The sequence below is a fragment of the Lissotriton vulgaris genome, unplaced genomic scaffold (assembly GCF_964263255.1).
Source record: "Lissotriton vulgaris unplaced genomic scaffold, aLisVul1.2 SCAFFOLD_980, whole genome shotgun sequence".
In the NCBI taxonomy this organism is placed as follows: Eukaryota; Metazoa; Chordata; class Amphibia; order Caudata; family Salamandridae; genus Lissotriton; species Lissotriton vulgaris.
The window spans coordinates 309,087-336,344 of record NW_028255356.1 but is presented as its reverse complement, the minus strand read 5'-3'; the positions used below and the strand labels follow the sequence as shown (position 1 = coordinate 336,344).

The 27,258-nt window shown below is 50.3% G+C and overlaps 1 protein-coding gene across 2 annotated transcripts in view; it reads right to left on the bottom strand.

Moving 5' to 3' along the window:
- LOC147659154 (E3 ubiquitin-protein ligase TRIM39-like) overlaps positions 1-27,057 on the bottom strand; it is a 376,357-nt gene extending 349,300 nt beyond the window's left edge. For both annotated transcript variants that reach the window (XM_086951936.1, XM_086951935.1), the window contains exon 1: positions 26,707-27,057. In XM_086951936.1, the coding sequence (XP_086808062.1) occupies positions 26,707-27,042 (336 nt within the window). In that variant the 5' untranslated portion in view covers positions 27,043-27,057. The remainder of the gene's footprint in view (positions 1-26,706) is intronic.
- Positions 27,058-27,258: the final 201 nt, after the last annotated feature.

Below are 27,258 nucleotides of genomic sequence, written 5' to 3'. Positions count from 1 at the left end.
CTCTGTCATTTCCAATGCCAATACTTTTATCTTTTGCAAATGTGACACCTATAGCATTTGTAATGCAACATGTTTTGTATTTACGTGACTTAGATGTATTGATATTACAAATAACAATGGCTTTTAATTTTTTTAAAATAATTAATCTATACTACTATTATAAAGAGAGAACTTGCACCTTTTGGCCAGGTAAACTCGGGAACCACAGTGCCAATCTACAGCGCCGGCCGCGACAAAGCGCTGATCGCAACCGACACATAACGTAATGACGATATGCGGGGAGGAGCGGTGACTTGCGGCGAGGAGTGGACTTGCGGCGAACAGTGGACTTGCGGCGAGGAGTGGCGGTAAGGCAAATGCAGGCGGGAGGCGGGTGGCAGGAGGCGGGAGGCGGGCGGGAGCCTCAAGGCGCGAGGCGGTATGGCCAATGTCGCGGCGGGCGGGAGGCTCAAGACTGAAGGCTCAAGGCGGGAGGCGGCATGGCCAATGTCGGGGCGGGAGGGATGCGGTCTGGGCAAAGTTCGGGGGGAAGAGTGGGGGGGTGCACAGAGGCTTCAAATGCTGCCCCCAGCCCCCTTCTGCCCCGGGCAAAGCCGGGGGGGGCTGCTAGTATACAATATAGTAATCTATCGTACTCCTACGATGGAAACCCTACTCTGAGTGTACCTAGAGTGTGTATGGGTCTAGAGCCAGGAATCCCCCAAGGGACGATCCAACCCCATTACCTGATAGGAGAGAGTGAAGGACCCCGTCTTGGTCTTGAGTTGGACACCCCAAACGGAATGTCAGACTGGTCCGTGGTGATTACTCAGCATGCAGGAACCTTCAGTGTCAGAGGAAGTGCCACCTTTACCAATCTTTTGGGCTGCCTATTATCTATACTAATATAATAAAGAGAGAGCCCAAACCTTTGAGGCGGGTAATCTCAGGAACCACAGCACCAATCACAACACCCAATACAGCGTTGGAAAGGGCAGTTGCAGCAAAAGGACATAGGTTATGCAGATGCCCACCATATACATTTAAAAGGTAAAAGAACCGTGCCAGCAAAGCAGTCCCTTGTGGGCGTGTCTGCGTTGTGCTGTGGGCGTGTGCTGGGGGCGTGACAAACGCTGGGGGCGTGTGGTACGTTCCGCCCTTCATGCCATGTCTCATATCGTGTGCTGGGGGGCGTGGGCGTGTGCGGGGCGCGGGATTACGGAAAAAAAAGCGAGCGTTGTGCCCAATATTTCATTGTTTTTTCTTCCAAGGTTCTGTACATTCCAGCTCCGGGTGTCCACCCTGCTCCCTTTAAATACCCCTGCACCCCATAATCATAACCCACCCGTACTCCTTAAAATACCCCAACACCCTTAAACACTAACCCATCTTAACCCTATAAATATACCCTGTACCCCTTAAAACCCAAACCTACCCCTGAACCCTAAAATACCCCTGTACCCCAAAACCCAAACCTAGCCCTGAACCCAAAAAATACCCCTGTACCCAAAAAACCAAACCTAGCCCTGAACCATAAAATACCCCTGTACCCCAAAACCCAAACCTATCCCTGAACCCTAAAAATACCCCTGTACCCCAAAAGCCAAACGTAGCCCTGAACCCTCAAAATACCCCTGTACCCCAAAACCCAAACCTACCCCTGAACCCTAAAAATACCCCAAAACCCAAACCTAGCCCTGAACCCTAAAAATACTCCTGTACCCCAAAACCCATACCTATCCCTAAACCCTAAAACTACCCCTGTACCCCATAACCCAAAACTATATCTGAACCCTTAAAATACTCAAACACCCCAAAACATATACCACAGTACCCCAAAACATATACCCCATAACCCATACTTACCTTATCTATACTAATATATTAAAGAGAGAGCCCAAACCTTTGAGGCGGGTAATCTCAGGAACCACTGCACCAATCACAAAACCCAATACAGCGTTGGAAAGGGCAGTTGCAGCAGAAGGACATAGGCTATGCAGACGCCCACCATATACATTTAAAAGGTAAAAGAACCGTGCCAGCAAAGTATTCCCTTGTGGGCGTGTCTGCGTTGTGCTGTGGGCGTGTGCTGGGGGCGTGACAGATGCTGGCGGCGTTTGGTACGTTCCGCCCTTCATGCCATGTCTCATATTGTGTGCTGTGTGCTGGGGGCGTGGGCGTGTGCGGGGCGCGAGATTACGGTAAAAAAAGCGAGCGTTGTGCCCAATATTTCTTTGTTTTTTCTTCCCAGGTTCTGTACATTCCAGCTCCGGGTGTCCACCCTGCTCCCTTTAAATACCCCTGCACCCCATAATCATAACCCACCCTTACTCCTTAAAATACCCCAACACCCTTAAACACTAACCCATCTTAACCCTATAAATATACCCTGTACCCCAAAACCCAAACCTATCCATAAACCCTAAAAATACCCCTGTACCCCAAAACCCAAACCTAGCCCTGAACCCTATAAATACCCCTGTACCTCAAAACCCAAACTTACCCCTGAACCCTACAAGTACACCTGTACCCCAAAACCCAAACCTAGCCCTGAACCCTAAAAATACCCCTGTACCCCAAAACCCAAACCTATCCCTGAACCCTAAAATACCCCTGTACCCCAAAACCCAAACCTAGCCCTGAACCCTTAAAATACCCCTGTACCCCAAAACCCAAACCCTCCCCTGAACCCTAAAAATACCCCTGTACCCCAAAACCCAAACCTAACCCTGAACCATAAAAATAACCCTGTACCCCAAAACCCGAACCTACCCTGAACCCTAAAATACCCCTGTACGCCTGTACCCCAAAACCCAAACCGCCCTGAACCCTAAAAATACCGCTGTACCCCAAAACCCAAACCTAGCCCTGAACACTTAAAATACCCCTGTACCCCAAAACCCAAACCTACCCCAGAACCCTAAAAATACCCCCATACCCCAAAACCCAAACCTAGCCCTGAACCCTAAAAATACCCCTGTTGCCCAAAACCCATACCTATCCCTAAACCTACCCCTGTACCCCATGACCCAAAAACTATATCTGAACCCTTAAAATACCCAAACACCCCAAAACATATACCTCAGTACCCAAAAACATATACCCCTATACCCATACTTACCGTATACAAATATTTTTTTAAAAACCTGCTTTTACCATTCATGCGTTTACAATGAATTTCGTTGTAAATGTATGCGTGGTAAAGCATATAAAATGTAATGCCATGCGTTATAATGGCATTGCGGAGTCATGGTACTTTCGTAATGAAAGCATGTGGAGTGAGGGCATGCGGAAAGAAAGTTGCGGAATAATGGGTGTTTACCCTCCCCCAGTAAGTACATTGGTGGCACGGCGGCCCACATCTCCAGCAACATACTCATATTTTTTCACCACCGATTTGAAAAATGCACAGGTCCCTCTCATTGATGGCCAGCACCGACATACACTTTTAGACACACCTCCCGCCACAAGTTCTAGAAGTGCGAACTTTAGAGCTGGGGAGCTACGTTGGAATCTCGGCATCAGCTCAACATCCTGTGATTCCAGGCAAATCGCTTTGTCTCTCCGTGCCTACCACAAATGAATGTGTTCCTCAGTAATGTATATTGTGCTCATGCCATGTTGTCGAGTTCGCGCTATATAATATTGCAAGGAAAAATAGAGTAGGGAAACTCGAGTTCACACACTACGGAACGCGCACTCTTAAGTGCATCAGCAGTGCACTGTGAATCGGAGCATTTCACAGGCCTGTCACAGATAAGAAATGCTATCAAAACGAAATCCTACAAAACAATATACTACTGGCCGGCAGCAATTCATACCCGGACAACGTCGGGACGGGCTGCTAGTCCAAACATAAAAAAAAAATGCTTTTACCATTCATGCATTTACAACGAATTTCGTTGTAAATGTATGCTTGGTAAAAGCATATAAAATGTAATGCCATGCGTTATAATGGCATTGCGGAGTCATGGTACTTTCGTAATGAAAGTATGCGGAGTGATGGTATGCGGAAAGAAAGTTGTGGAATAATGGGTGTTTACCCTCCCCCCGGTAAGTACATTGGTGGCACGGCGGCCCACATCTCCAGCAACATACTCATATTTTTTCACCACCGATTTGAAAAATGCACAGGTCTCTCTCATTGATGGCCAGCACCGACATACACTTTTAGACACACCTCCCGCCACAAGTTCTAAAATTGCGAACTTTAGAGCAGGGGAGCTACTTTCGAATCTCGGCATCAGCTCAACATCCTGTGATTCCAGGCAAATCGCTTTGTCTCCCCGTGCCTACCACAAATGAATGTGTTCTTCTGTAATGTATATTGTGCTCATGCCATGTTGTCGAGTTCGCGCTATATAATAGTGCAAGGAAAAATAAAGTAGGGAAACTCGAGGTCACACACTACTGAACGCGCACTCTTAAGTGCATCAGCAGTGCACTATGAATCGCAGCGTTTCACAGGCCTGTCACAGATAAGAAATGCTATCAAAACGAAATCCTACAAAACAATATACTACTGGCCGGCAGCAATTTATACCCGGACAACGTCGGGACGGGTTGCTAGTTTATAATAAAAAGCTGCCTTTGCCATGTGTGCATTAGATTAGATGTGTTATGGATATGTCTATAGTACTTTCACCTTGTGGATGAAGATAAGACGCCTTCTGTACCTAGTGTGTAGAGACCCCTAGTACATGATGTTCAAGGCATCATGATAATGTTGTGCGGAGCTGGCTGTGTAAAAAAATGTCCTTTTGGAGAAATATTATTTTCAACAACAATGTAAGAAATAGGCTGCTACGCTACCTGGGCCAAACTCAGGAATATAACACACTATATGCTGCCCATGTGCCAATATTATCACAGAAAATATTTTGGGACTCGAAGAATGAAAAAAGGTATATTATCTGTGATTTTTTTAATTATAATTGATGCTCATTAATACATACTGTCCAGTAATACATACTAGTTTCAACCTTCAACCTGGTTCACATTCTTCTTCACACACAACGTGGACGTCCTCCTCCCTGAAATTAGGCCCTTCCACACATAGATCAGACACTCAAAACAGGACGGAGAGGCTTGCAGTCATACACAGGGCATTCTGTCCCTCACTCCTAGTAACTCTACAACACCTAACACTTGCAGTCTCCTCTCCTGACACTTCTAACTATCAATCTCTAAAACTGCATCCTTTCAACTGATCTAAAGACAACCCAGACAAAACAGGCACTTGATAGAAGAAATCTCTGACATCTTTATTTTGCATAACAAGTAGCAGATAAGGTGGGTCATCTTACAGGCGATCCAATGCGGCAGCCCCTCGCTGACCCGCATGCCTAATTAGCCATCTTGCACGGTGAGTCGATGCTCTTGACGGTGCAATACGTTAACACTTTATTTCGTTCTACTCCCGGCCCCCCTGTCAGGGCGAAGCGATGAGGCACACCCCCGGTCGGTTCAGGCCCCCCGACCGCCCGAAGGACTAACGGGGCGCCGACGCTGTTTCCTGGAACCCCCTCGGCTCCAGGTTCTTGGCTCAGGCACCCCTACTGTGCCAGGCAGAGGTATTGACTGTATCCTTCTGCCGCAGAGGTACCCTTACTGTCCATCTGCTTCCGGCATAATGGGGGGCCCACTCTGAGGGACAATGGGGGCCACACTTTGCTGACCGACTGCTGACACACTCTGTGAATTCAGGGTATTGACAATCTGAGGGGCTACAGTTAGAGGAAACACGTGGGCCATACTTTGATGAACAGCGGAAGTACTACTCTGCTGAGCGACTGCCGATACGCTTTGGGAATTGAAGGCATTCACAATCTGCGGGGTGACCGTGAGCATTGGGGCGACCGCTTGAGAAACATTGTTGGCAGCACTCTGTTGACTAGCTGGAGAGGCACTCTGTGTAGCCTGAGAGTTGGCACCTGAGTTGGCGGGTATCAACGCTGATGGTCCGGCCAGCAGTGGTGGCCCTGCTAGCGATGGCGGCCCTGACTGAGCCCATACTTGGCTCACCGGATCAGCAGCTGCTGCCCCAAAAAGTGGGACCAACTTCTCCTGTGCAGCCGCCATGGAGTCTAAACGTTTCTGAAACATAGCCATTAAACCCAACATGTCGTCCATTCAATCAATCAATCAGTGACACTTATAAAGCGCGCTACATACCCGTAGGGTCTCAAGGCGCTGGGGGGGGGTGCCGCTACTGCTCGAACAGCCAGGTCTTCAGCTTCTTCCTGAAGGAGAGGTGGTCTTGGGTCAGGCGCAGGTCGGTCGGGAGGGAGTTCCAGGTCCTGGCGGCCAGGTAGGAGAAGGACCTTCCTCCTGTAGTCGCTTTTCGGATGCGGGGACGGCGGCGAGGGCGTGGTTGGCTGATCGGAGGTGGCGTTTGGGAGCGTAGAAGTTGACTCGGCTGTTGAGGTAGCTCGGGCCTTGGTCGTGTAGGGCCTTGTGTGCGTGGGTGAGGAGGCGGAAGGTGATTCTTTTGTTGATGGGGAGCCAGTGGAGGTCTCTCAGATGTCCGGAGATGTGGCTGGTTCGTGGGATGTCGAGGATGAGTCTGGCTGAGGCGTTCTGGATCCGCTGGAGTCTCTTCTGGAGCTTGGCGGTGGTACCGGCGTAGAGGGCGTTGCCGTAGTCCAGTCGGCTGGTGACGAGGGCCTGGGTGACGGTCTTCCTGGTCTCGGTGGGGATCCACCAGAAGATCTTCTGTAGCATGCGTAGGATGTTGAAGCACGCCGAGGAGACGTTGTTGACTTGCCTGGTCATGGAGAGGGAGGAGTCCAGGATGAAGCCCAGGTTTCGTGCATGGTCTGTCGGTTTGGGTGCGGTGCCCAGGGCGGGAGGCCACCAGGAGTCGTCCCAGGCGGAGGGTGAGGAGCCCAGGATGAGGACCTCCGTCTTGTCCGAGTTCAGTTTCAGGCGGCTGGTTGTCATCCACTCGGCTACCTCTTTCATCCCTTCGTGCAGGTTGGCTCTGGCGGCGGCGGGGTCGTTGGTCAGGGAGAGGATCAGCTGGGTGTCGTCGGCGTAGGAGATTATGCTGAGGTTGTGTTTGCGTACGATGGCCGCGAGGGGGCTCATGTAGACGTTGAAGAGGGTGGGGCTCAGAGATGATCCTTGGGGGACGCCGCAGATGACTTCGGAGGCCTCTGACTTGTACGGTGGTAGGCGGACTCTCTGTGTTCTTCCGTCGAGGAAGGAGATGATCCATTCCAGCGCCTTGTCCTGGATGCCGATGTTGCTGAGGCGCCGTACTAGGGTGCGGTGGCAGACCGTGTCGAATGCCGCGGAGAGGTCTAGGAGGATGAGGGCCGCTGTTTCTCCATTGTCCATCAGGGCTCGGATGTCATTGGTGGCGGCGATGAGGGCGGTCTCGGTGCTGTGGTTGGCTCGGAAGCCGGACTGTGAGGGGTCGAGGGATCCGTTCGTCTCGAGGAAGGCGGCCATCTGCTTGTTGACGGTCTTCTCGATGACTTTGGCTGGAAACGGGAGGAGCGAGATGGGGCGGTAATTCTTGAGTTCGGTGGGGTCCGCTGTGGGTTTCTTGAGTAGAGCGCTGAGTTCGGCGTGCTTCCAGCTCTCAGGGAAGGTGGCGGTGTCGAAGGATGTGTTGATGATGTCTCGCAGGTGGGGTGCGATGACAGCGTCTGCCTTGTTGAAGACGTGGTGAGGGCAGGGGTCGGTCGGTGATCCGGAGTGGATGGAGTTCATCGTGCGGATGGTGTCTTCGGTGCTGATCGGGGTCCAGGCGTGGAGGGTGGTGGTGGGGGGTGGTTGTTCGGTCATTGTCTTACCCATTTGGGCCAAGTCAGTTATCTCCGCCACCGACTCATGTACCACAGTAGGTACTAACGCCGTGTTCGCTGGCGCCACCAGGGGAAGGGATGGTGTCATTGTCTCATTCCTGCGTGCTGGCGTGGCTGGGAATTCCTTCCGGGTGCCCTTCCTCTTGCGGGTGGACCGACGCGTCCCCTCTCCCGAAGTGCCAGGTGCGTCATCGTGTGCCCCAGGCCTGCCAGCCTCCTCCAGCCGGCGCGCTTCAATGAAGCCTTGTGCCCAGGCTGGCCCTTTTGTCTGTGCGACCGCCAAGAATTCCACCCACAGCCCATCCTGTGGCAACGCGTCACCGCGGGAGCTCATCGCGAATGCTCCTACCCTTCCGAGTCCCTACGGGTAAGAAAGTACACGTCAATAAACTACACATTTTATCAGACCTGTTCGCCGCTAGTACGCCCATAACGGAACCCGCGTTACCCACCCCGCGTTACCTACAAAATATCAGCAGTAGTGGAAAGGTAATCAACTGGACACACCGTGCACAGCACATTTATAACACTGTGGCAAAGGGAATTTGCTGCTCTCTATTTTAGGGAAAATGACGCAACCTGGGACTCTGCAGCGGGGCTATGTATGCAACCCATGTATTACCTGCTGTTCCTTCAACGTCGGCCGCTGCCAAACTTTTCCGAGATCCTAACGCGACCTGTAAAACAACACGTGTTATTCATCATGCACGAACTTCCCGCTCGCACACCTGCAAGGAACCCGCGTTACCCGATGGCCCGTAACAACCGACGTATGCAACTCGTATATTACCTGCTGCTCCTTAAGAAAGCCGCTGCCGGTACCTGCCCGCGATTCTGGACGGATCTGTAAAATAATATTGCGTTATTTGACGGCAAAAGGATCCTTGCCAGCACACCTGTAGAGAGACCCGCGTTGCCCGACACCCCGCTCGCAACCGACGTACGCAACCCTGCTTTACCTGATGTTCTTGCGAAGTCAGCTGCTGCCAGTCTTTGCCAGCGTTCTTGTACCCAATCTGAAAAAACAATCGCGTAAGTCGATATCAAAACTATTCATTGCCCACACACCCGTATGCAAACCACGTTGCCCGATGTACCGCTTCATTGCCCGGCCCCCACCCTACCCGGGCGAGGCACGCCACTCGCACCCCCCAGCCTCCTCGCTCACGGGCCGAAGATATACATTGCCCAGTCGTTACCTGATGCTTTCCGCCTTTCCTTTACCCGGGATGCTAATCTTGTGACGTGGTCCACGTGGCGTCTGAAAGAACAATCTGCTGTTATAACCTGGCAATTTCAAACCTTGTCTTTGCATGGTACATTGAAAAGTTTAACGCCTCGTGCTACCCCAGATCGGGGTCATTGTTACAACTTGGCACTTTCCACCTTGTCTTTGCCTTGTACATTCAATAGTTCTAAAGCCCCGTGTTACCCCCAAACGGTGTGTTCGTTGGCAGCGCATGCCTGTACTCCTCACCGCCTTGACCACTGTGAGGTAATAATGGCCGTGCAATTTCGTGCGTTGACCCATTCAAAGTTAAGTCAATAATTTCATTAACAACAGCGCAGATGCTACTGCTAAGGATCGTTTACCTCGATATTTAAAATCAATTATATTACTGTCAGCACTGCACAAAGACCTCGCTCGGCCGCTAAGCTTGTTCGCCATACATTCGGCTAAATAAAACACAGTAGACAGACATCCGCTGGAACCCACTTTGACCTTCAACATCGCGCACATGCTCCGTACCTACAGCCGACTGCACGGCCCACCCGCCCCACACGCCACCAGAATCCTGCACTGCCCGCCAACAAAGACCCTATTCGGCCGTTCGGCCTATCCCCACCGCTCAAACCGGCCCGTCCAGTGAAACAACAACACTGAAAGAAATTGGTGAACATTTGGTATATATATTTCTAGCTGAAAGGTGCCCTCCTAATGCGTGTTTAAATGTAATGGCTATACAATCAGGTTCTAGCATCTTGTGGACCTGCGTGGTAAAGGCTCATGCGACACCAAAGACCCTCAACGTGGCCCCTCGTTGTTCGGCAAGCAGACCTGCACCGGAGTTTATACCTTTAAAACCCATATCCCTTTAAATGTCGACACGTCTGTACATGATTTGCTAGAACACATGTTCGGCAGGCAGCCAGGCACCGATGAATTGTCCAACACAGAATATCGACTCCCATTTCCCGCTACAAACACGCTCCCTATTTTGCTCATTTCCCGCTACCAACACGTTCCCCGTTTTGCTATCTACTAGCGATTGACCCATTCAACCGGCGGAGCCTCCCCGTCTGCCCACGCAGACTCGCGGACCGGGCCCCGGGCACCAAGGATAGGATCGCACACAACATAAAGCCCACACGCGGCAGCGCAGCCGGCCGCAAACACACAAAGGCTCTTCCCATCCGCCCGGACCGAAAGCACCCTCAACATCACCGATCCCCGATGAGGCCTAGGCAACGGCCCGCTCTCCCTCAAGCCGCAAGATTCCCCCGATGCTCACGACCACCTCGGGGCCTACCCATTTCCCGCCTAAATCCGCTCACACCGAACCCCAGCCCTGCCTGCAACAAAACCTCAATCCCGCTGCTCGGCTGGTCCACCACACATCTGAACAATTAAAGCCTGTTTGCCAGTCTCACGCAGATACCCACGTTTGCCAATAAAACTGTGCGCCCGTGCCTCTCCCTACCGCCGCTGAACGGTAAACTTGTAACAGAAACGCGCAAGCCCCTTCAAGCGGTAAACCATAGCTGGACTCGCAATCCCCTTCAAGCGTTAAACTTTAGCAAGAACGCGCAAGCCCCATCCAGCGCCCCGTCTCCGATGAACTGTGCTGAAAACTTTAACAGCCCCTTTCTCCGATGCAGCGCACGCTTCACTCCGCTCTCACCACGCCGCAAGCCCTGCACAAAGACCTCGCTCGGCCGCTAAGCTTGACTGCACGGCCAACCCGCCCCACACGCCACCAGAATCCTGCACTGCCCGCCAACACAGACCCTATTTGGCCGTTCGGCCTATCCCCGCCGCTCAAAACCGACCCGTCCAGCCACTACCAACCCCCCCCCGTGGACGAACCACTGGGCCCTATCAAGGCAGCAGGCCGGGCACTGGCCACGGAAGGGGCATCAGAAGGCCCAGGGACGGGCACGGGCGGGTCAACGGTTGGGGCTGCTTCAGTTCCGTCAGGGGTAGGTCAGCCAGCGGGCGCAGGGAAACCAGGCTTTAAATCAAAAGGTGGCTGTTCATTGGCCAGGCAGGTGCCTCAAGCTGCGAAGGAAGGTATATGGAGAAGGGAGTATATAGACATTCTGACCTTATTAATGCACGACAATGCAGGGGCTGACACAAGGAGGATGGGAAAGAAAGAGGAGGACAAGGTTAGGTTTCAGCGGTGGCCTGAGAAGACCATTGAGAATTGGACTGAAGCATTCAACATTTTGGCAGCTATAATTGTGCAGAAGGACCCAGATCAGAGCGAGGCTCTGATGGAGTATGCCAATTCCATCCAACAAGGGGCAAGAGAGTCTGGAGGGATGGGCTGGTTTTCATATGATCAGGAGTTCAGAAAGACCATGGCCAGTTGCCCAGAAATAGGGTGGGATCACACTGACATCCAGCTTTGGTTTAAGCACATGTGTAGGACTGGGAACAGCAAAAGGGACACATCTCACAGGACACAGAGCGAGGGCAATGAAGCCAAGAGGTGGGAGCAGGAGCAAAAGTGGGAGCAGTACCCAAGGCGGTCCTTCCAGCAGCCCTTTCGGGGAGGGCGGGGGAGGGGTTACGGAACGGGACCTAGGCGCTTTAACTCAGGAACCTGCAGGCTGTTTAACAATGGGGCATGCACATGGGGGAGGGCGTGCAAGTTTGCCCATGAGTGCAGCAAGTGTGGTTCACAACACGCAGCAATCTCTTGCACCAGTGGGCAGAATCCACCCCCACTGCAACACAAGGATAAGAGGGCGCTCGACAATAGGATGATTGAAGGGCAGACAGGACGGATAGAGCATGGCGACGAAATGAGTGGTAGATTCCTTGGGCAACACAAAGCACAGGCGGATTACAGCAAGGGCCCACCTTTCATGAAATCCCGGGGCAAGGGTGGGACTGATAGCTCCCATTCAAGTAGCAATGTCGGAATCCCCCAGCTGGGTGGGGGGATGGAGCATTCCAAGGGTCCTTCCCCTATTGTGTTGCTAAACATCTTGCCGTTGCTCAGGGTGTATCCGCTTAGGAAGGAGCGTGAGCTATTGATTGACGGATTTGTGGATGGTTTCAAGATTCCGTACAAGGGGCCCCTGGGTCACAGGGATGCCCTGAATTTGAAGTCAGCTAGGGAATTACATCAAGTGGTCAGGGAAAAGATCAAGAAGGAGGTTGACCTGGGGAGGGTGGCCGGGCCATATCCTTCACCCCCGTTTCCGAATTTCTTAGTTTCCCCGCTAGGTGTGGTCCCAAAAAAGCAGCAGGGGTCTTACAGACTGATCCATCACCTGTCATACCCGGAGGGCAATTCTGTCAACCACTGGTTGGAGGAGGGGGCGTGTTCAGTCTCTTACTGCTCACTAGACATGGCCATCGATCTGGTCAGGAGAACAGGCAAGGGAGCGTGGTTGGCGAAGGCAGACATCGAGTCAGCGTTCCGCCTCCTGCCTGTTCACCCTGACAGTCAGCACTTGTTGGGTTTCAGGTGGGAGGGGGCATTCTTTTTCGATCGCTGCATGCCTATGGGTTGCGCGGTCTCGTGCGCCTTTTTCGAGGCATTCAGCTCCTTCCTGCAGTGGGCCCTCACGACCAGGCATGGCATTTCACAAGTCACCCACTATCTGGACGACTTCCTCTTCTTTGGCAGGGACGGTTCTCAGGAGTGCGTTGAAGCCTTGCAGGCCTTTGAGGTCCTGTCAGACCATTTGGGTGTTCCCCTGGCACCGGGGAAAACGGAAGGGCCCGCGCAGGTGCTGACATTCCTGGGTATTGAACTTGATACGATCAGAGGGCAATCCAGACTCCCGGCAGAGAAGGTGTGTGAATTGAGACAAGAGATTAGCGCAATGATGGGAAAGGGCAGCGCAACCCTGGAGCTAGTGCAGAGCCTGTTGGGCAAGCTGAACTTCGCCGCAAGGGTCATTCCAGCTGGTAAGGTGTTCTCCCGCAGGTTGGCTAAGGCTACGGCTGGGGTTGAGAAGAGGCATCACCTGGTGCGTCTGGGACCAGGATTGAGAGCAGACCTGAGCATGTGGGATGCGTTCCTGAAAAATTTTAATGGTACAGTGATATGGAGGGCCCCCTGGGAAAGCAGCCAAGGCTTGTGTCTCTTTTCTGATGCATCCGGGAGAGTAGGTTTCGGGATAATATTTAGAGAGAAGTGGTGTGCTATGAAATGGCCTGATGCGTGGCGCAAAAAAGGGGTGACGGCAAACATCACAGTCCTTGAGCTGTTTCCCATCGTAGTGGCACTGCACCTATGGCCAGAAGGGCTGGGCAACAAAAAGGTAGTGTTCTGGTCTGACAACCTTGCTGTGGTCCAGGCAAGCAACGGACTGAGCGCGAACTGCCCGTTAGTCCTAAGTCTGCTGAGAGAGCTAGTCAGGGCGGGTTTACGTCACAACATCGAGTTCAGGGCTAGGCATGTAGAAGGTGTCAAGAATGTGGCAGCTGACGCTCTCTCTCGCTTTCAGCTGTCACGATTCCGGGAGGCATGGCCGCAGGCAGGGGAGGAGATGACACCGTTCCCGGCAGCACTATGGCGACTCCTTCGGTGGGGGAACGGTTGAAAAGGATGGGCCAACGTTCCCTGGCACAGTCAACCAGGAGAAGATATGCGGCCCAACTGACCACTTTCCGAGCAGTGACAAAGTCCCTTGGAGCAGCAACTTCAAGCTTGAAGGAGCAAGTGGAGAGTTTTGTCGTTTGGGCTAGGGAAACTGCCAAGTCCCATTCTTGGGTGTGCAGCCACCTGGCAGCGCTCAAACACGAAACTCGGCTAAATGGCGAGGACGACCCAACGGGGGCGTTCAGGATCAGGGCGGCACTGAAAGGGTGGACACGGGACGAGGTCAGGATCCCTGATAAGAGAGCAGGAATAGAGTTCCCCGCCCTGAAGCTGTGCAGGTCATTATAAATAAAACAATAATGCCAACGGTGTCTTTTCTTGCAGTTGACTGTTGCGTATGGGTGATGGGCCATTCGTATGTTACCAGGCTGGAACAGTGGGCGTCATACAGGAAGTGGGAGTTGGCCTTTGCAAGGACACGAATAGTGTGGATGGGCTCCCCGGGAATGAGATGGGGTCAGCTGAGGCGCAGACTGGACCAATGTTTGTCAGCACGGGGGGGGGCCTCCCAACATCCTCGTGATACATCTGGGAGGGAATTACCTGGTGACAATGGGGAGGAGAGCATTAGTGGATGCCATGCAGAGGGAGGTAACCGCTATAACGAACAAATTGGGGGCCACTGAATTAATATGGTCGGAGATTGTCCCCCGCAGGGCCTGGAGGGGAGCGCGGTCACCCCTTGCCATTGAGCAAGGCAGGAGGAGGGTCAACAGGGCCATGCAAAAATTCATGGAGAAGAGGGGCCTGGGGTTTATTAGGCATGCGCTGATACAGGAAAGGACTGTGGGTTACTATGAAAGAGATGGGGTTCACTTGTCTGGGATTGGGATGGATGTCTTCCTCCTTGACTTACAGGAAGCTCTGGCAGCAGCAGGGTGCCAATGATCTTGAGGGCACTAGGGTGTAACGGAAGGTAACTAGGTGGTGGGGGGGCTCTGTCATCGACGGGGGCCTCCTCCAGAGCTGTGGCGGAGTACAGGGCGATCTGGAAGCAGATGGACAGTAAGGGTACCTCTACGGCAGAAGGATCCAGTCAATACCTCTGCCTGGCACAGTAGGGGTGCCTGAGCCAAGAACCTGGAGCCGAGGGGCTTCCAGGAAACAGCGTCGGCGCCCCGTTAGTCCTTCGGGCGGTCGGGGGGGCCTGAACTGACCGGGGGTGTGCCTCTTCGCTCCGCCCTGACAGGGGGGGGCGGGAGTAGAACGAAATAAAGTGTTAACGTATTGCACCGTCAAGAGCATCGACTCACCGTGCAAGATGGCTAATTAGGCATGCGGGTCAGCGAGGGGCTGCCGCATTGGATCGCCTGTAAGATGACCCACCTTATCTGCTACTTGTTATGCAAAATAAACCTGCACCACCGTTTCCCACAATTCTGTCTCATGAGTCTCCTTGGTATGAAAGTGGTATGGGGCTCAAGGTGGAGCGAGCGCTGGCGGTGTGGGCACTATGCCGCTGGCCGCGCGACGCGAAGGGGAGCTAAGCGAGACAGCGTCTTAGTACCACATGCCGCGCGAGCAGAACGATAGCGCGCCGGCCCCGGAGCCGCCCCTTTTTCCAAACGACCAATGGGTGGCGACACTGGGCAAGCGGGGGGCGGACTCACGGGACCTATAACTGGCGCAGCTAACATTGCTCGGTCTTTTCCTGCCGCGTTTCCTGGGCTGCTCTGCGCTGTTCCCACCCTGGCCCTGACCCAGCAGCAGAGCGGCAGGCGAGTTGTGAACAACTAATGGTCTGTTTTGTGTTGCAGGCGGAGTCATAGGGTGATCTGGAAGCAGATGGACAGTAAGGGTACCTCTGCGGCAGAAGGATACAGTCAATACCTCTGCCTGGCACAGTAGGGGTGCCTGAGCCAAGAACCTGGAGCCGAGGGGGTTCCAGGAAACAGCGTCGGCGCCCCGTTAGTCCTTCGGGCGGTCGGGGGGGCTGAACCGACCGGGGGTGTGCCTCATCGCTCCGCCCTGACAGGGGGGGCGGGAGTAGAACGAAATAAAGTGTTAACGTATTGCACCGTCAAGAGCATCGACTCACCGTGCAAGATGGCTAATTAGGCATGCGGGTCAGTGAGGGGCTGCCGCATTGGATCGCCTGTAAGATGACCCACCTTATCTGCTACTTGTTATGCAAAATAAACCTGCACCACCGTTTCCCACAATTCTGTCTCATGAGTCTCCTTGGTATGAAAGTGGTATGGGGCTCAAGGTGGAGCGAGCGCTGGCGGTGTGGGCACTATAGCTGTTGGCAGGGCCAACCACCTTCTTCTGAAAATAATCCATGACTTATCGTAAACACTTAGGACCACCCGAAATGTCAGAACTGTAATAAAAACAACTGTGCCAAACTAAAACAGGAGAAGTCAAACACCCTCGTGAAAACACTAACTCCAACTGCAGAACCTTCATCATAGCAGCTAAATCATTTTACTACAAAACCACCAACAGTGAGGCAGCCAAGAAAAGCAAAGCCCTCTTCAGGTCTGTCAAACATTGAACCAATCCTCTCCCAGTCCCTGTATCATTTGACAAATGCAATGTCATCCATCTCTTTTTTACCAAGATCAATAAATCAGATTTAGCATTGTTATCACTTCCATTTCTCCCCCACTTACAGCCATCACCCAATTTCCTCACAACTAAATGGAATTTATTCATTCCAGCATTGCACATGGATCACTCAAATATCCTGAACTCTCTCTAGGCAACCTACCCCAAAGACAGGCATTTCCTTCATCTAGCATCAAATTGCTCCAAGGAGAGGATTTGTTAATAAGAATTAACTTTGTTCATGGAGCTCCAAGTCCATTGATAATTTGAATTGTTATGCACAGTTCTTGAGACCGATTTATATTATGCTGGCTTTTAATTTGTAATACATCTATACTTAACTGGACTTTTCAATCAGAGCTTTACTGGGTAGCTAAATAAGTTGCATTGTAATTGTGATCTTGAGCTGATGCCTAACTCCTTATCCCTCAAGCTCCCTAAAAAGATCACACCAGAGGGGACAAAAAAGGTCCCAAATCCCCTCTGACAAGAAACACACAACCAGAGCGAGAGATAGAGAAAGGATACCAAGCCCTTCCTTTGTCTATGACAGGAGTCAGGCAGTTGTCCGCAGAGAGTCTGCAACAGAGCAGGTCTGAAGCAAGAATCAGACTCCAGCCTCTTACGGGGTCTGCAACAGAAAACAAGCAACTGACTCAAAGGGTCTGTGACGAGAAACCTGCCAGAACGAAAGAGACACCAGCCCCTCACAGGGTCTGCAAGAGGGAACAGGCAACAGACTAATATAGGGCTGCAGCTGGGACCAGGCAGGATTAGTGAGAGAGCAGGCACTGACCCCCCAAGCATGGAGTATGGCAGGAAGGTAGCAGTAGATTGTAACCGGGAACAGTAGTGTCAAAGGTTCTGGCGCAGTATCCATGTGACAAACTACTTCCGTTTTAATATTCTGGCCCAGAATATCTTGTTGTGCAGGAGCCAGTACCACAGGTCCCCTGAGAAGAGCCTTACATCTGGTGTGTTCCTTTGTCTCCAGCAGAGTACAAGACTGAGGTCCAGCAAGAGAGATCCTGTTTTTAACCCGGGTGGATCCCCCTCCGATGACCAGCACATGGCTCTACTAAAGGTTTGTGGCTGCTGAGTATAGTAGTGTGGGTAGATGTTAACTCAAACTCACAGAGGAGAGTGAAGGACACTACCTTCTGCCTCTGTGTAGTATGTCATACATGGGCTCCATCTGTATGTGCACAATGCATGTTTTGAGAAAGATCTGTCTAGCTCTGTATTACAGTCAGGCTCAGGTACCTTCAGGCCCAGGTCTATAGGTTGCAGCGCTTTTGAACATGTGAGGTGAGGTTCCCATATGCAGCGATGAGGGCCTCGGTGTGTGTGAAACACTTTCTGTTGTAGAGTGAATCAAAGTCTTAGTTGTAGTTACTGTCTACTGCTCCCCTTCTCTTTGTATCACCCCTTCCCCTTCAATGCTCCTCGCCCTACATCAGAATGTTTTTAGGGCCAAACACAACATGTTGGGTTTAATATCTATCCTGAAGGAGCAATAATTTGTAGTTAATTGGTTCCCTCCCTATCTATGATTCTAACTATGAATCTGGCTGGACAGTTGGTTTGGAGTTAACTATCCTAGAACAGGATATACACTGCTCCCATTTAAATCTAAGGAGCTCAGCACAGTTTGAGGTGGAAAAGTAGGAGATTCTGAGGTTCCCATGACCAGAGTCTGTGATCACAGCACAGCCTAGCCCGACGTTCATTCGACCCCATTGGTCCCCAAAGCCAGCGAGCTTCAAGCAGCCAAAGCTACAGGAGATCTTCACCCTGTGTCCAATGATGATGGAAGTCTAGCGCCTGGATCCTGCACTTCCTTTTGTATCTGATGAACCCTGCACTGCTGGGGAGTCATCTGCACCGATGCCCTTGTGACCCTCTGCGCTTCACAATGCCTTTCTTCACCTCTTCTTCTGCAACTTTTTTTTACATCTTTTATTTGGAAGTTTCATAGTTTAACAGCATCTAACTGCTTGACATTCACAAGGCAATTTACAATAAATCATCTCTAACTTACTATACATTCCTTTCAGTTGTAGCGCAGTTGATATGGTTCTCACATAGTGCTCAGGTTTGTCATAAGCAGTGAAAAATAAACGTCCAACATAGAAATCCATTAGTGATCAGTGGCAAGTCATGCATCGTCATTACAACATCAATTATCCATAAAACTGAAGCGTCTTCTGTCTTACAAGGTTCTTTCACTGCCCCAGTGATGTAGTATTGTGGGATGTAGTCTAGTGGTTGGGGGGTGGAGTTAAAGGGAGGAGCAGGAACAGGAGGAGCCGGGGAACAGGAACCAGGGTTAGTTAGAGTAGGGATAGGGAGCAGAGCAGACGTAGAAAATAAAGGTGATAGATAATACACACATACAGTGTCTGTCATTATTATTAGTTAGTGGATGCGACAACTGGCGACGAGGGTGGGATCACGGTGACCCACCATCCCTGCTGCTGCAAGAAATACCCTGTCCCGGGCACCCTCCAAGACGAGGTCGCGATCGCGCCGTCTGTGCCCCGACAAGATTGCCGCCACGACAGCGTGAACCCAGCATCAAAGACGCTGCTCCACGATCGGGCGATCGTGTGGAGCCCTGCCCTGCAGGCTTAATTGAAGCTCTGCATGGCCGGCGTTTGAAAGACGATTTCGCGCCAAAAGAAAGCGTCGGAATTGCCCCCAGTGACGCTGACAATAAAGAAGGTACTGGGAGCCCACCCCAGTCCTCCTGAAGTGACTCGTGAATGTGGAGGGGGTCCCAGAAGCCAAGTGACTCCTGCAGAGGCACCGGAGGGAAAGTGCAGAGTCGGCCGACATCGGGTCTCACCCCCAATGCGTGAGAAACGGCGAGCGGCTGACGGGAGAAACCGGAGCTCGCCCCTGGCCTACCTGTAGGGTGAGAGTGGCCTCGAAGCTGAGCTGCGGAAATCCTGGTGATCCAGTGAAAAGACCATCAGTGAGTGAGCTGAGGAGTGCATGAGAACCAAGACCTCGCGTAGAATGAGAGTGCATGGAGGCGGCCATCTTAGAGTCAGGCGCCTTGGAGGACATCACTAAGCAGTACCTGCGCGGCCATTTTGAAGTCAGGCAACCCAGAGAGAGACCCCTGGATGTCCAGAGAGCGGCCATTTTAAAGTCAGGCGTCACCAAATAAACAAGCCTTGGCAGACCAGAGCACTTGAGGACAACAAGCACGAGCTAATGCAAAGCCAACCAGATAAATAAACAAGCACAAGTTGGTGCAACACTAAATGCAGGTTTGACAAAACACCGAGGTACCTGAGAAAATAAACAAGCATTGGCGAAGACCAAACAAGCATTGGCGAAGGCCAAACAAGCATTGGCGAAGAACAAACAAGCATTGGCGAAGGGCAAACAAGCATTGGCGAAGACCAAACAAGCATTGGTGAAGACTAAACAAGCATTGGCGACGGCCAAACAAGCATTGGCGATGAACAAACAAGCACTGTCAAGAGCCAACAAACAAGCATTGGAAAAGCGAATAAACAAACACTGGCGAGAAACAGCAAACCAGCACGAGCACCTACAAAGGTGATACAACAAACATTGGCCAACGCAAGTGAGGAAAGAAACGAACACAGACGCATGCAAGAGCCCGGTAAAAACGACAAGTGGACATCAATAATCACGAGCAAATGCAAGGAGTATAATAAGAAAAAAAGCGCAAGCAAACGCAAACAATGGATAAAGGTGATGGTGAACACACACCGAAGAGCGCAAAAGAGAGGAGCTGCTGGACAGAACCGCACGAAGTTCAGAAGAGGGCAAGACTGCGAAAGACAGTCCCAGAAACAAGCACAACACTCACTGAAGTGACTGGAGGACTTGCACCAATACACAGGGAAAGCCCGAACGAACAAAGATGTCAAACGTGCCTAACATCACCGCGGAAAAGTTGGTAACCACCTGCCACTAGCATGCGACTCGAAAGAAAAGGAACCTTGTGTCTAGCACAGTGCAGCTGGGTGGTGGACACTTCGGAACGCACGAAATCTAAGTCATTCACTGGCACATACTGTGATGATTGCAAAGATTATCAACGTCCCAGCACATGACCAGACCACAGGTTTCGACTAAAGAGGATCAGCTAAGAAGACGAGAAGACGAGTGAACAGCCCGTGCCCTGCAAATATAATCCATCAAAATCCTCCTCTCATGGCGGGGGAAGAAGTAGCACAACGGTTCAATCCCTGCATTGAAGTACCACCCCCAGGGGTGCAGACGGATACCTGGAGTCTGTGTCTCAAATGGAACCAATGGCTGGCATTATTGGGTGACTTCCTGGACGCCAATGGTGAACAAAGAGAGAGGAAATGTCTAATGCTGCTCCTCCATTTGGTGGGTCCTAAGGGCCGATGCCCAATCAAAACATTTTCCAAAGAAGACACCGCAATCTATGAAAGACTCCAAGAGAAGCTATGTGCTCGTCTCTCCGCACAAGCGGAAGTGGATCATGAGCGCATCGCTTTCAACACAGCTCGGCAGGAACCAGGTGAACCATTGCCAAGTTTCATCATTCGGTTGCAAAACCTGGTACAAGGCTGCCACTTTAACACCTTTACGAATGAGGACGCAGTTCGACTCCGGATAATTGAAGGCTGCGCAAACCCCGACACAAAGCTCAAGATCCTGCGAGGAAATTGGTCATTAGAACAAATCATTAGGAAGGCTGAAATTGGAATACACGTCAAGGCAAAAGACAGATCAAAGGACCTGCCTCTGAAAACAACATATCAAGATGCCTGGACGGATGAAACTCGGAAAATGCACAAAACAAAAAGGAGAGAGAGGGAAGGCAGACCAGTGGAAAGACAACGAGAGAGACAAAGTGATAAGGAGCACTCCGAGTCAATCAGTCAAAGGACAACCTCAAGGAGTTCTTCACCCTCAAGGTGTCATTCAAAGTCTGACGAGGAGGGAGCGTCAAGTGGGACAGATCGCACCCCTGGACTAGATGGTAACCTACACAACAAGAGAGTAAGGAAGACAAACTATAGAAGAAGAAATCAAAATGGTCAAAACTGGAAATCGGCGCAGGAACACTCTTCGTCAAGTCGTGAAGATGAGTCTGAGGGAACATCCAGCAGGAGAACACATCACACCCGTATCATGGGTGTCCGAGCACCAAACAAGCGGGAAGAAGACATAGGTCGCATAAGACGAACTGATCCTCTCCAACAACGAACAGGAAAAGACCAACGCATCAATGACACCCGGGACAACGAAGAAACTGAAAAGAAGTCGTTGATATGTGAGAAAGGCAAAGATGGAAAACCTCAAGACCAAACACAAAGAACAAGCATGTGGTTGTTGAACAACTTCTCAAATGAAACAACGTCAAAGACAAGTTGGCAAAGGCGCCCGGAGAAGCGTCTTAAAGACAACCCTGAGACAAAGAACAACGTGTCACGGCCTACTCATTTCAGAAATCCATTACTCGATACCCTCTCTAAGGAACACTTTAAAAGGGGCATGGCCAGTAACTCCTCTGGTTCAGAGAGCGAGTCTGTCCGATCCTTTAAAAGGGGTATGGCCAGGAACTCCTCTGATTCAGAGAGCGTGTCTGTCCGATCCTGGAAGTCGACAAAAGACTTCTCTGAACCAGAAAGCACGGCTGTTCAGTCCCGTGAGTCGACAGAGTCATGGTCCCGACAACAGCCATGGCGTCAACCACCCGAACGCACCAGGGAACCAAAGGACATCTGTCCCGTCAAGAGCAACATGCCACACACTAAAGTTTCTGAATACTCAGTCACTCCACAAGACAACCTGTCATGTCAGTCACAAGTACATCCAGACATAGATCAGACACCGTCACCCCTGAAGGGGTCCGCGAGGCTGACTCAAAGGACCTACAAAAGGAAAACAGAGACAGTGGACCTTAGTCACCGGACGGGAAGGGACCAGCCAGTCACTCCGCAAAGAAAGCTGGACGTGTCAGTTGAGAGAGATCATCAGATGAGAGAGAAACATGCCTATGCACAGATAGCTCACGAGTTCGCCAGACAACCCGAGGCCGTGAATGAGTCATCAAACCAAACCAAGACAGTCTCGTCAGATAGCACCGTACTGTCTGGTATACATCACCCTGAATTGGAGGGCAGTGTTGCCCTCGACCGGACTCGACAAAAGGAAGTAAAAGTAAATGCGGTGAATGAGTTACTGAACCAAACCAAGACAGTCTCATCAGATAGCACCGTACTGTCTGGTATACATGACCCTGAATTGGAGGGCAGTGTTGCCCTCGACCGGACAAGACAAAAAGAAGTAAAAGTAGATGCGGGTGCTCGGAAGAGGACCAGAACATTATTCACTCATGAAAGAGATCGAGCATCTGAACCAACAGTAGTTACACCACAGGAAGGAGACATGATGACTGCGGAATGTGAGAGTAAACAGTTCACACGCAACGTGGTCAAGATCACCCTGATTAAGACAACGGAAAGATTGACCAAAGTCAAGCCCACCGCTGATTCGACACTACTGAGGCTTGAAGAACAGGCTGTCCGCCAACCCGTGTGGTGGATTGAAGAACTGCGAACACTGAGGACATTAAGCTCATTTTGTTAAGAAAGGGGGAGATGTAGTATTGTGGGATGTAGTCTAGTGGTTGGGGGGTGGAGTTAAAGGGAGGAGCAGGAACAGGAGGAGCCGGGGAACAGGAACCAGGGTTAGTTAGAGTAGGGATAGGGAGCAGAGCAGACGTAGAAAATAAAGGTGATAGATAATACACACCTACAGTGTCTGTCATTATTATTAGTTAGTGGATGCGACAAGTGGGATCCACATATATCACACAACATCTATGAATCACTTGTGGGAGGTGAGCCTGCGCCCTCCATCCCCCCCTGAAGAAGGAAGGTCTGAAGCGGGCCCCAAATATCCCTAGGTCTGGAGGCCATCATCTGCGTCTCGGCATACGTAGACATCTGTTCCTGACAATATAAGATATCTGTTAACCACTCCTTAAACGTCGGGGCACGTCCCCTACCCCGCCGGCAGGCCACCCTGCGTTTGGCTAGCAATAGAGCTATAGCGATAAATTTCCTATACTGTTTGAGTATGTGCGCGTGTAGCCCAGCAGCGCTATCAGGGGATCTTTCTCCAGTGTGTTATCTATCATTTTTTCGAGGGCCTCATGTACCTGTGTCCAATACTCCCACACCCCCGGGCACTCCCATGCCAAATGCAAGAATCCGGCCCCAGGCCTTCCACACCTCTCACACCTATCATCATCTGATAACTTAAATCTGTTTTTTTTTTGGCGTGTAATATAAGCGTCGCAGAAATGTATAATGTATCACCTTTAAACCTCTCCTTCTGCAACTTCTTCTGTGTCTGATGCCCATCTGATATTGTGTGTCACACCCTGCATTGCTGCACCTTTTCTGCTGTGTCTGTGCCCATGTGCTGCACCCTACATTGCTACATAAAGCCTTCTGCACTGATGACCCCATAGTGAATCCTTTGCGTACAGCTTGAGATCTCAAAACACCCACACATTTATCCCTTCGGATCTTCAGCAGCTGCCTCTTTTGCAGCTTCTTACATAGGTCTTACAGAGTGTATTCACTTATGATCTCTAAACACCCACAAACATACCTTTTGGATCCAGAGGGTTTCATTGTGATCCCTGAATACCCACAGACATATCTTGTGCTCTTCTGCAGCCTCTTCTATGGGGCTCATAGTGCACAGCCTGTGATTCCTGAAAGTTGACATATGTACCTTGCATTCATCTGTGGGACTCACAGGGCCATATTATCAAGAAAGCGCGATACATTATCGCCGCTTTTATCAGCAGGAAACTGCAGCTAAAGCGGCAATAATAAGCTTGATAATATGCCCTTGTAAATTCCCATAGAAGCTCAGGTTAACACCAGAACATGGGCTTCTATGGGAATTCACAAGGGCATATTATCAAGCACATTATCGCCGCTTTAGCGGCAGTTTCTTGCCGATAAAAGCGGCGATAATGTATCGGCCTTACTTGATAATATGGCCCTCAGTCTCTTCACTTGTGAATCCAGACCACCGACGTACAGCTGATTTTTGAGGCGTTACTTGCTGTAGCTAAAAGTACCTCAACCTACCTTTGCCACAATGAATGGAGTTAGGCTATATCACTGATTACATTAGCCTGTGACCATTGCTTCTCTAGTTGGCCATTTGGACACACCATGAAACTGGTTTCAATAAGCTGAACCCGTTAGATTGGCTCAAAATACATAAAGTCCTTAAGATTCCTTGCTTGGTTTACACAAAGAACGCATGCCATACTTTGCACATGACTGAGCTGTTTAGCAAGCCACACAAAATATCTCTGCCCTGAATGTGCAGAGGTACAAAGGGGGGTGGTGATGGACGGAGCATCTGAATCAATCAAACACTCACACCCAGTCAAAGAATCTGGGTTTAATCCATCACCGTTCTTTAGCCCACTCTGCCACCCCAGTTCAGACATGGCTATATGCAAATCAGTCTGACCCTGTGCCTCATGGGAACATGGGAAAGAGTGTTTGATTGATTCAGATGCTCCATCCATCACCACCCCCTTTTGTACCGCTGAATGTGCAGTGTCATGGCTCACTTACATGACGTCTGTAATAATGCCAGAACCAGCCATGAATTTCAGAAGTTGACTGCTAAGAATTATCCTCTGATTCAACCTCCACCTGGAACAGCACCATATCTTACTATGATCGCTAACCTACAGCACAAATATTTTATAATACGCTTTAGGCTCCAGACTATACATTATCTGGCTGCGTTTGAACTCCAGATCAATATACTAATAAGCTTACACTATGTCAGTGTGGTGATTGTTCACACCGAAATACAATTCATTCTATGTTTTCCAGCATTAAGGAAGCGGCTGCTGCTCCTGTTCTGCAGCATGCTGGCTTCAGACAGCGTATACCTGAATTAATCCCCTTACAGTCACTTACCTCTCTATCAACCCTGCCCTGGCCGAATATATTCAATCATCAATTAAGCTGCAACAATCACTGTTCTGAATAGCAGGGTTCTGAAATATATTTTTAGTTATTTTACTGCCTTTGTCGTAACATTACTGCACTTCATACTTATAATGTATTCATGCTTTTAACCTTACATTTTTGGTGTGCTGAGTCTTGGATTCGTAGGCTCGTGCTCTGCAATCTTTGGTATTGCACCATCTCTTATGTCTGTATTATATAATTGTATTTTGATACATGTTCATGGTGAGACTTTTCAGTGTATTGAGTAATTTTAATAATGTAGCATGTTCACATTATGATGAATATTTTTTACGTTAACATCTGGTTTTTATGATGTACTTTTTCATTGCGATCTTTAAAAATGTGCTGTACTATTTTTTTATCTTGTTTCTTTTGTAGATCTATTTTTAACAATCCTTGAGTCTCTTCCACCCATGTGCACCCCTATGTGCACTTTGGCACCCTTCGTTTTGGGACCTGTAGGGTGAATTTTGATCCCTTAACCCGGAAAACACCCAAAAACACACATGTATCCTCTTAAGGACTTTATGAGTGAATTCTCTTCCTGAATTCTGAATATCCACAGACATATCTTTTTTTTTTTTTGTCCTCATTTGCCATTACCCCCGTGTGAGGCAACCACCGACCACCACTGTGTGTCTATGTGTCCATGACCAACCATCTACAGGTTGGCACTATCCACAGACATATCTTGTGCTCCTATGCAGCTTCTTCCTCTCACACTTACACTGTTTGCACAGATTTCTCTTTAGGCCCCATGGGTAGTTTATGATCCATAAACATCCACACACATACTTAGAGCTGTTTAGCAGCCTCCTCTATGGACTCTCCGGTGCCTTGTGATTCACCCACAGGCATACCCTGTTCTCTTCTGCAGCCTCATCAGTGGCATACACAGGGAGGGTGCCCAGATGACTACATGCCACCGGGACACACCTTTTCAATTTATGTTCTTTTGAGTTAAAATATCAGTGCATTCTGGGCATCGTAGTCATGGTTAATTTTAATTGACCATACATCTTCAACACACAATATGAAAATTATATGTTAAAAGAAAGTCCAGGAATGGAAATGTGGCGTCTTGACCTAGAACCATCTAAACACCCTATAAAAGGGTGACTTGTGATCTCTGAACACTTACACACAGTTTGTGCTCTTCGACTGCCCCTTGGTGTGAATTATCAAGTGGCTTTGTCACAGACATACCTTGCGGTCTTTACGTGTAGTTCCAGAACACCCACACCTTATGCTCCTCTGCAGGTCCCTCACTGAGGCTCACAGTGTGACTTTCTGATCCATGAATGCCCACAGACGTTTCTTGCCTCTTTCCAGCCCATTCTATGAGGCTCGCACACGCTGTTATCCCTGAATATGCACAGACATAACCTATGATCTTGTAGTTCCAGAACTCCTGCACACACACCAGTTTCTTCGCAGTGTGACTTTGTAATCCCTGAATGCTCCCAGACATACCTTGTGCTCCTCTGCAGCCTCCTCTACAGGACTTGCTGAGTGAGTTTTATGCTCCTCTGACTCTTGACATACGATACATATCATCCTCTGATCCTCTGCACAGAACAGCAGCAGTGCCTGTTCATGTTTCTCGCACAGATTCTCCTCCGGGGACTTCACGGGGGGCAGATGAAGCTGTTTTGCAATTTCCACCATGTTCCCAAGTTGTCTGTTGGGTCGGAGGTTTTTCCCAGAAGATGTTGATCTGCACTGTGGACAGGGGAAGTTTCCATCTCTTCCCTCCCAGCTCTGGGTGATGCAGGAGCGACAGAAGTTGTGACCACACTCAATAATCATCACCGGATCAGTAAAATATTCCAAACAGATGGAACAAGTGGCCTCTTCCTGGAGGTTCCCGAGCTGAGCTGCTGCCGCCATGGTTCAGAAATGCAGGAAGTGAAGGTAAGTTGCAATTCTCTCTCTTTGTGCAGTGGGTGTGTCTGTGCGTCTGCGCCTCTCTGTGTGCGCTGGGACTTTAGGTTCATGTTACAGTCACAGAGCAGGAGGGAACTG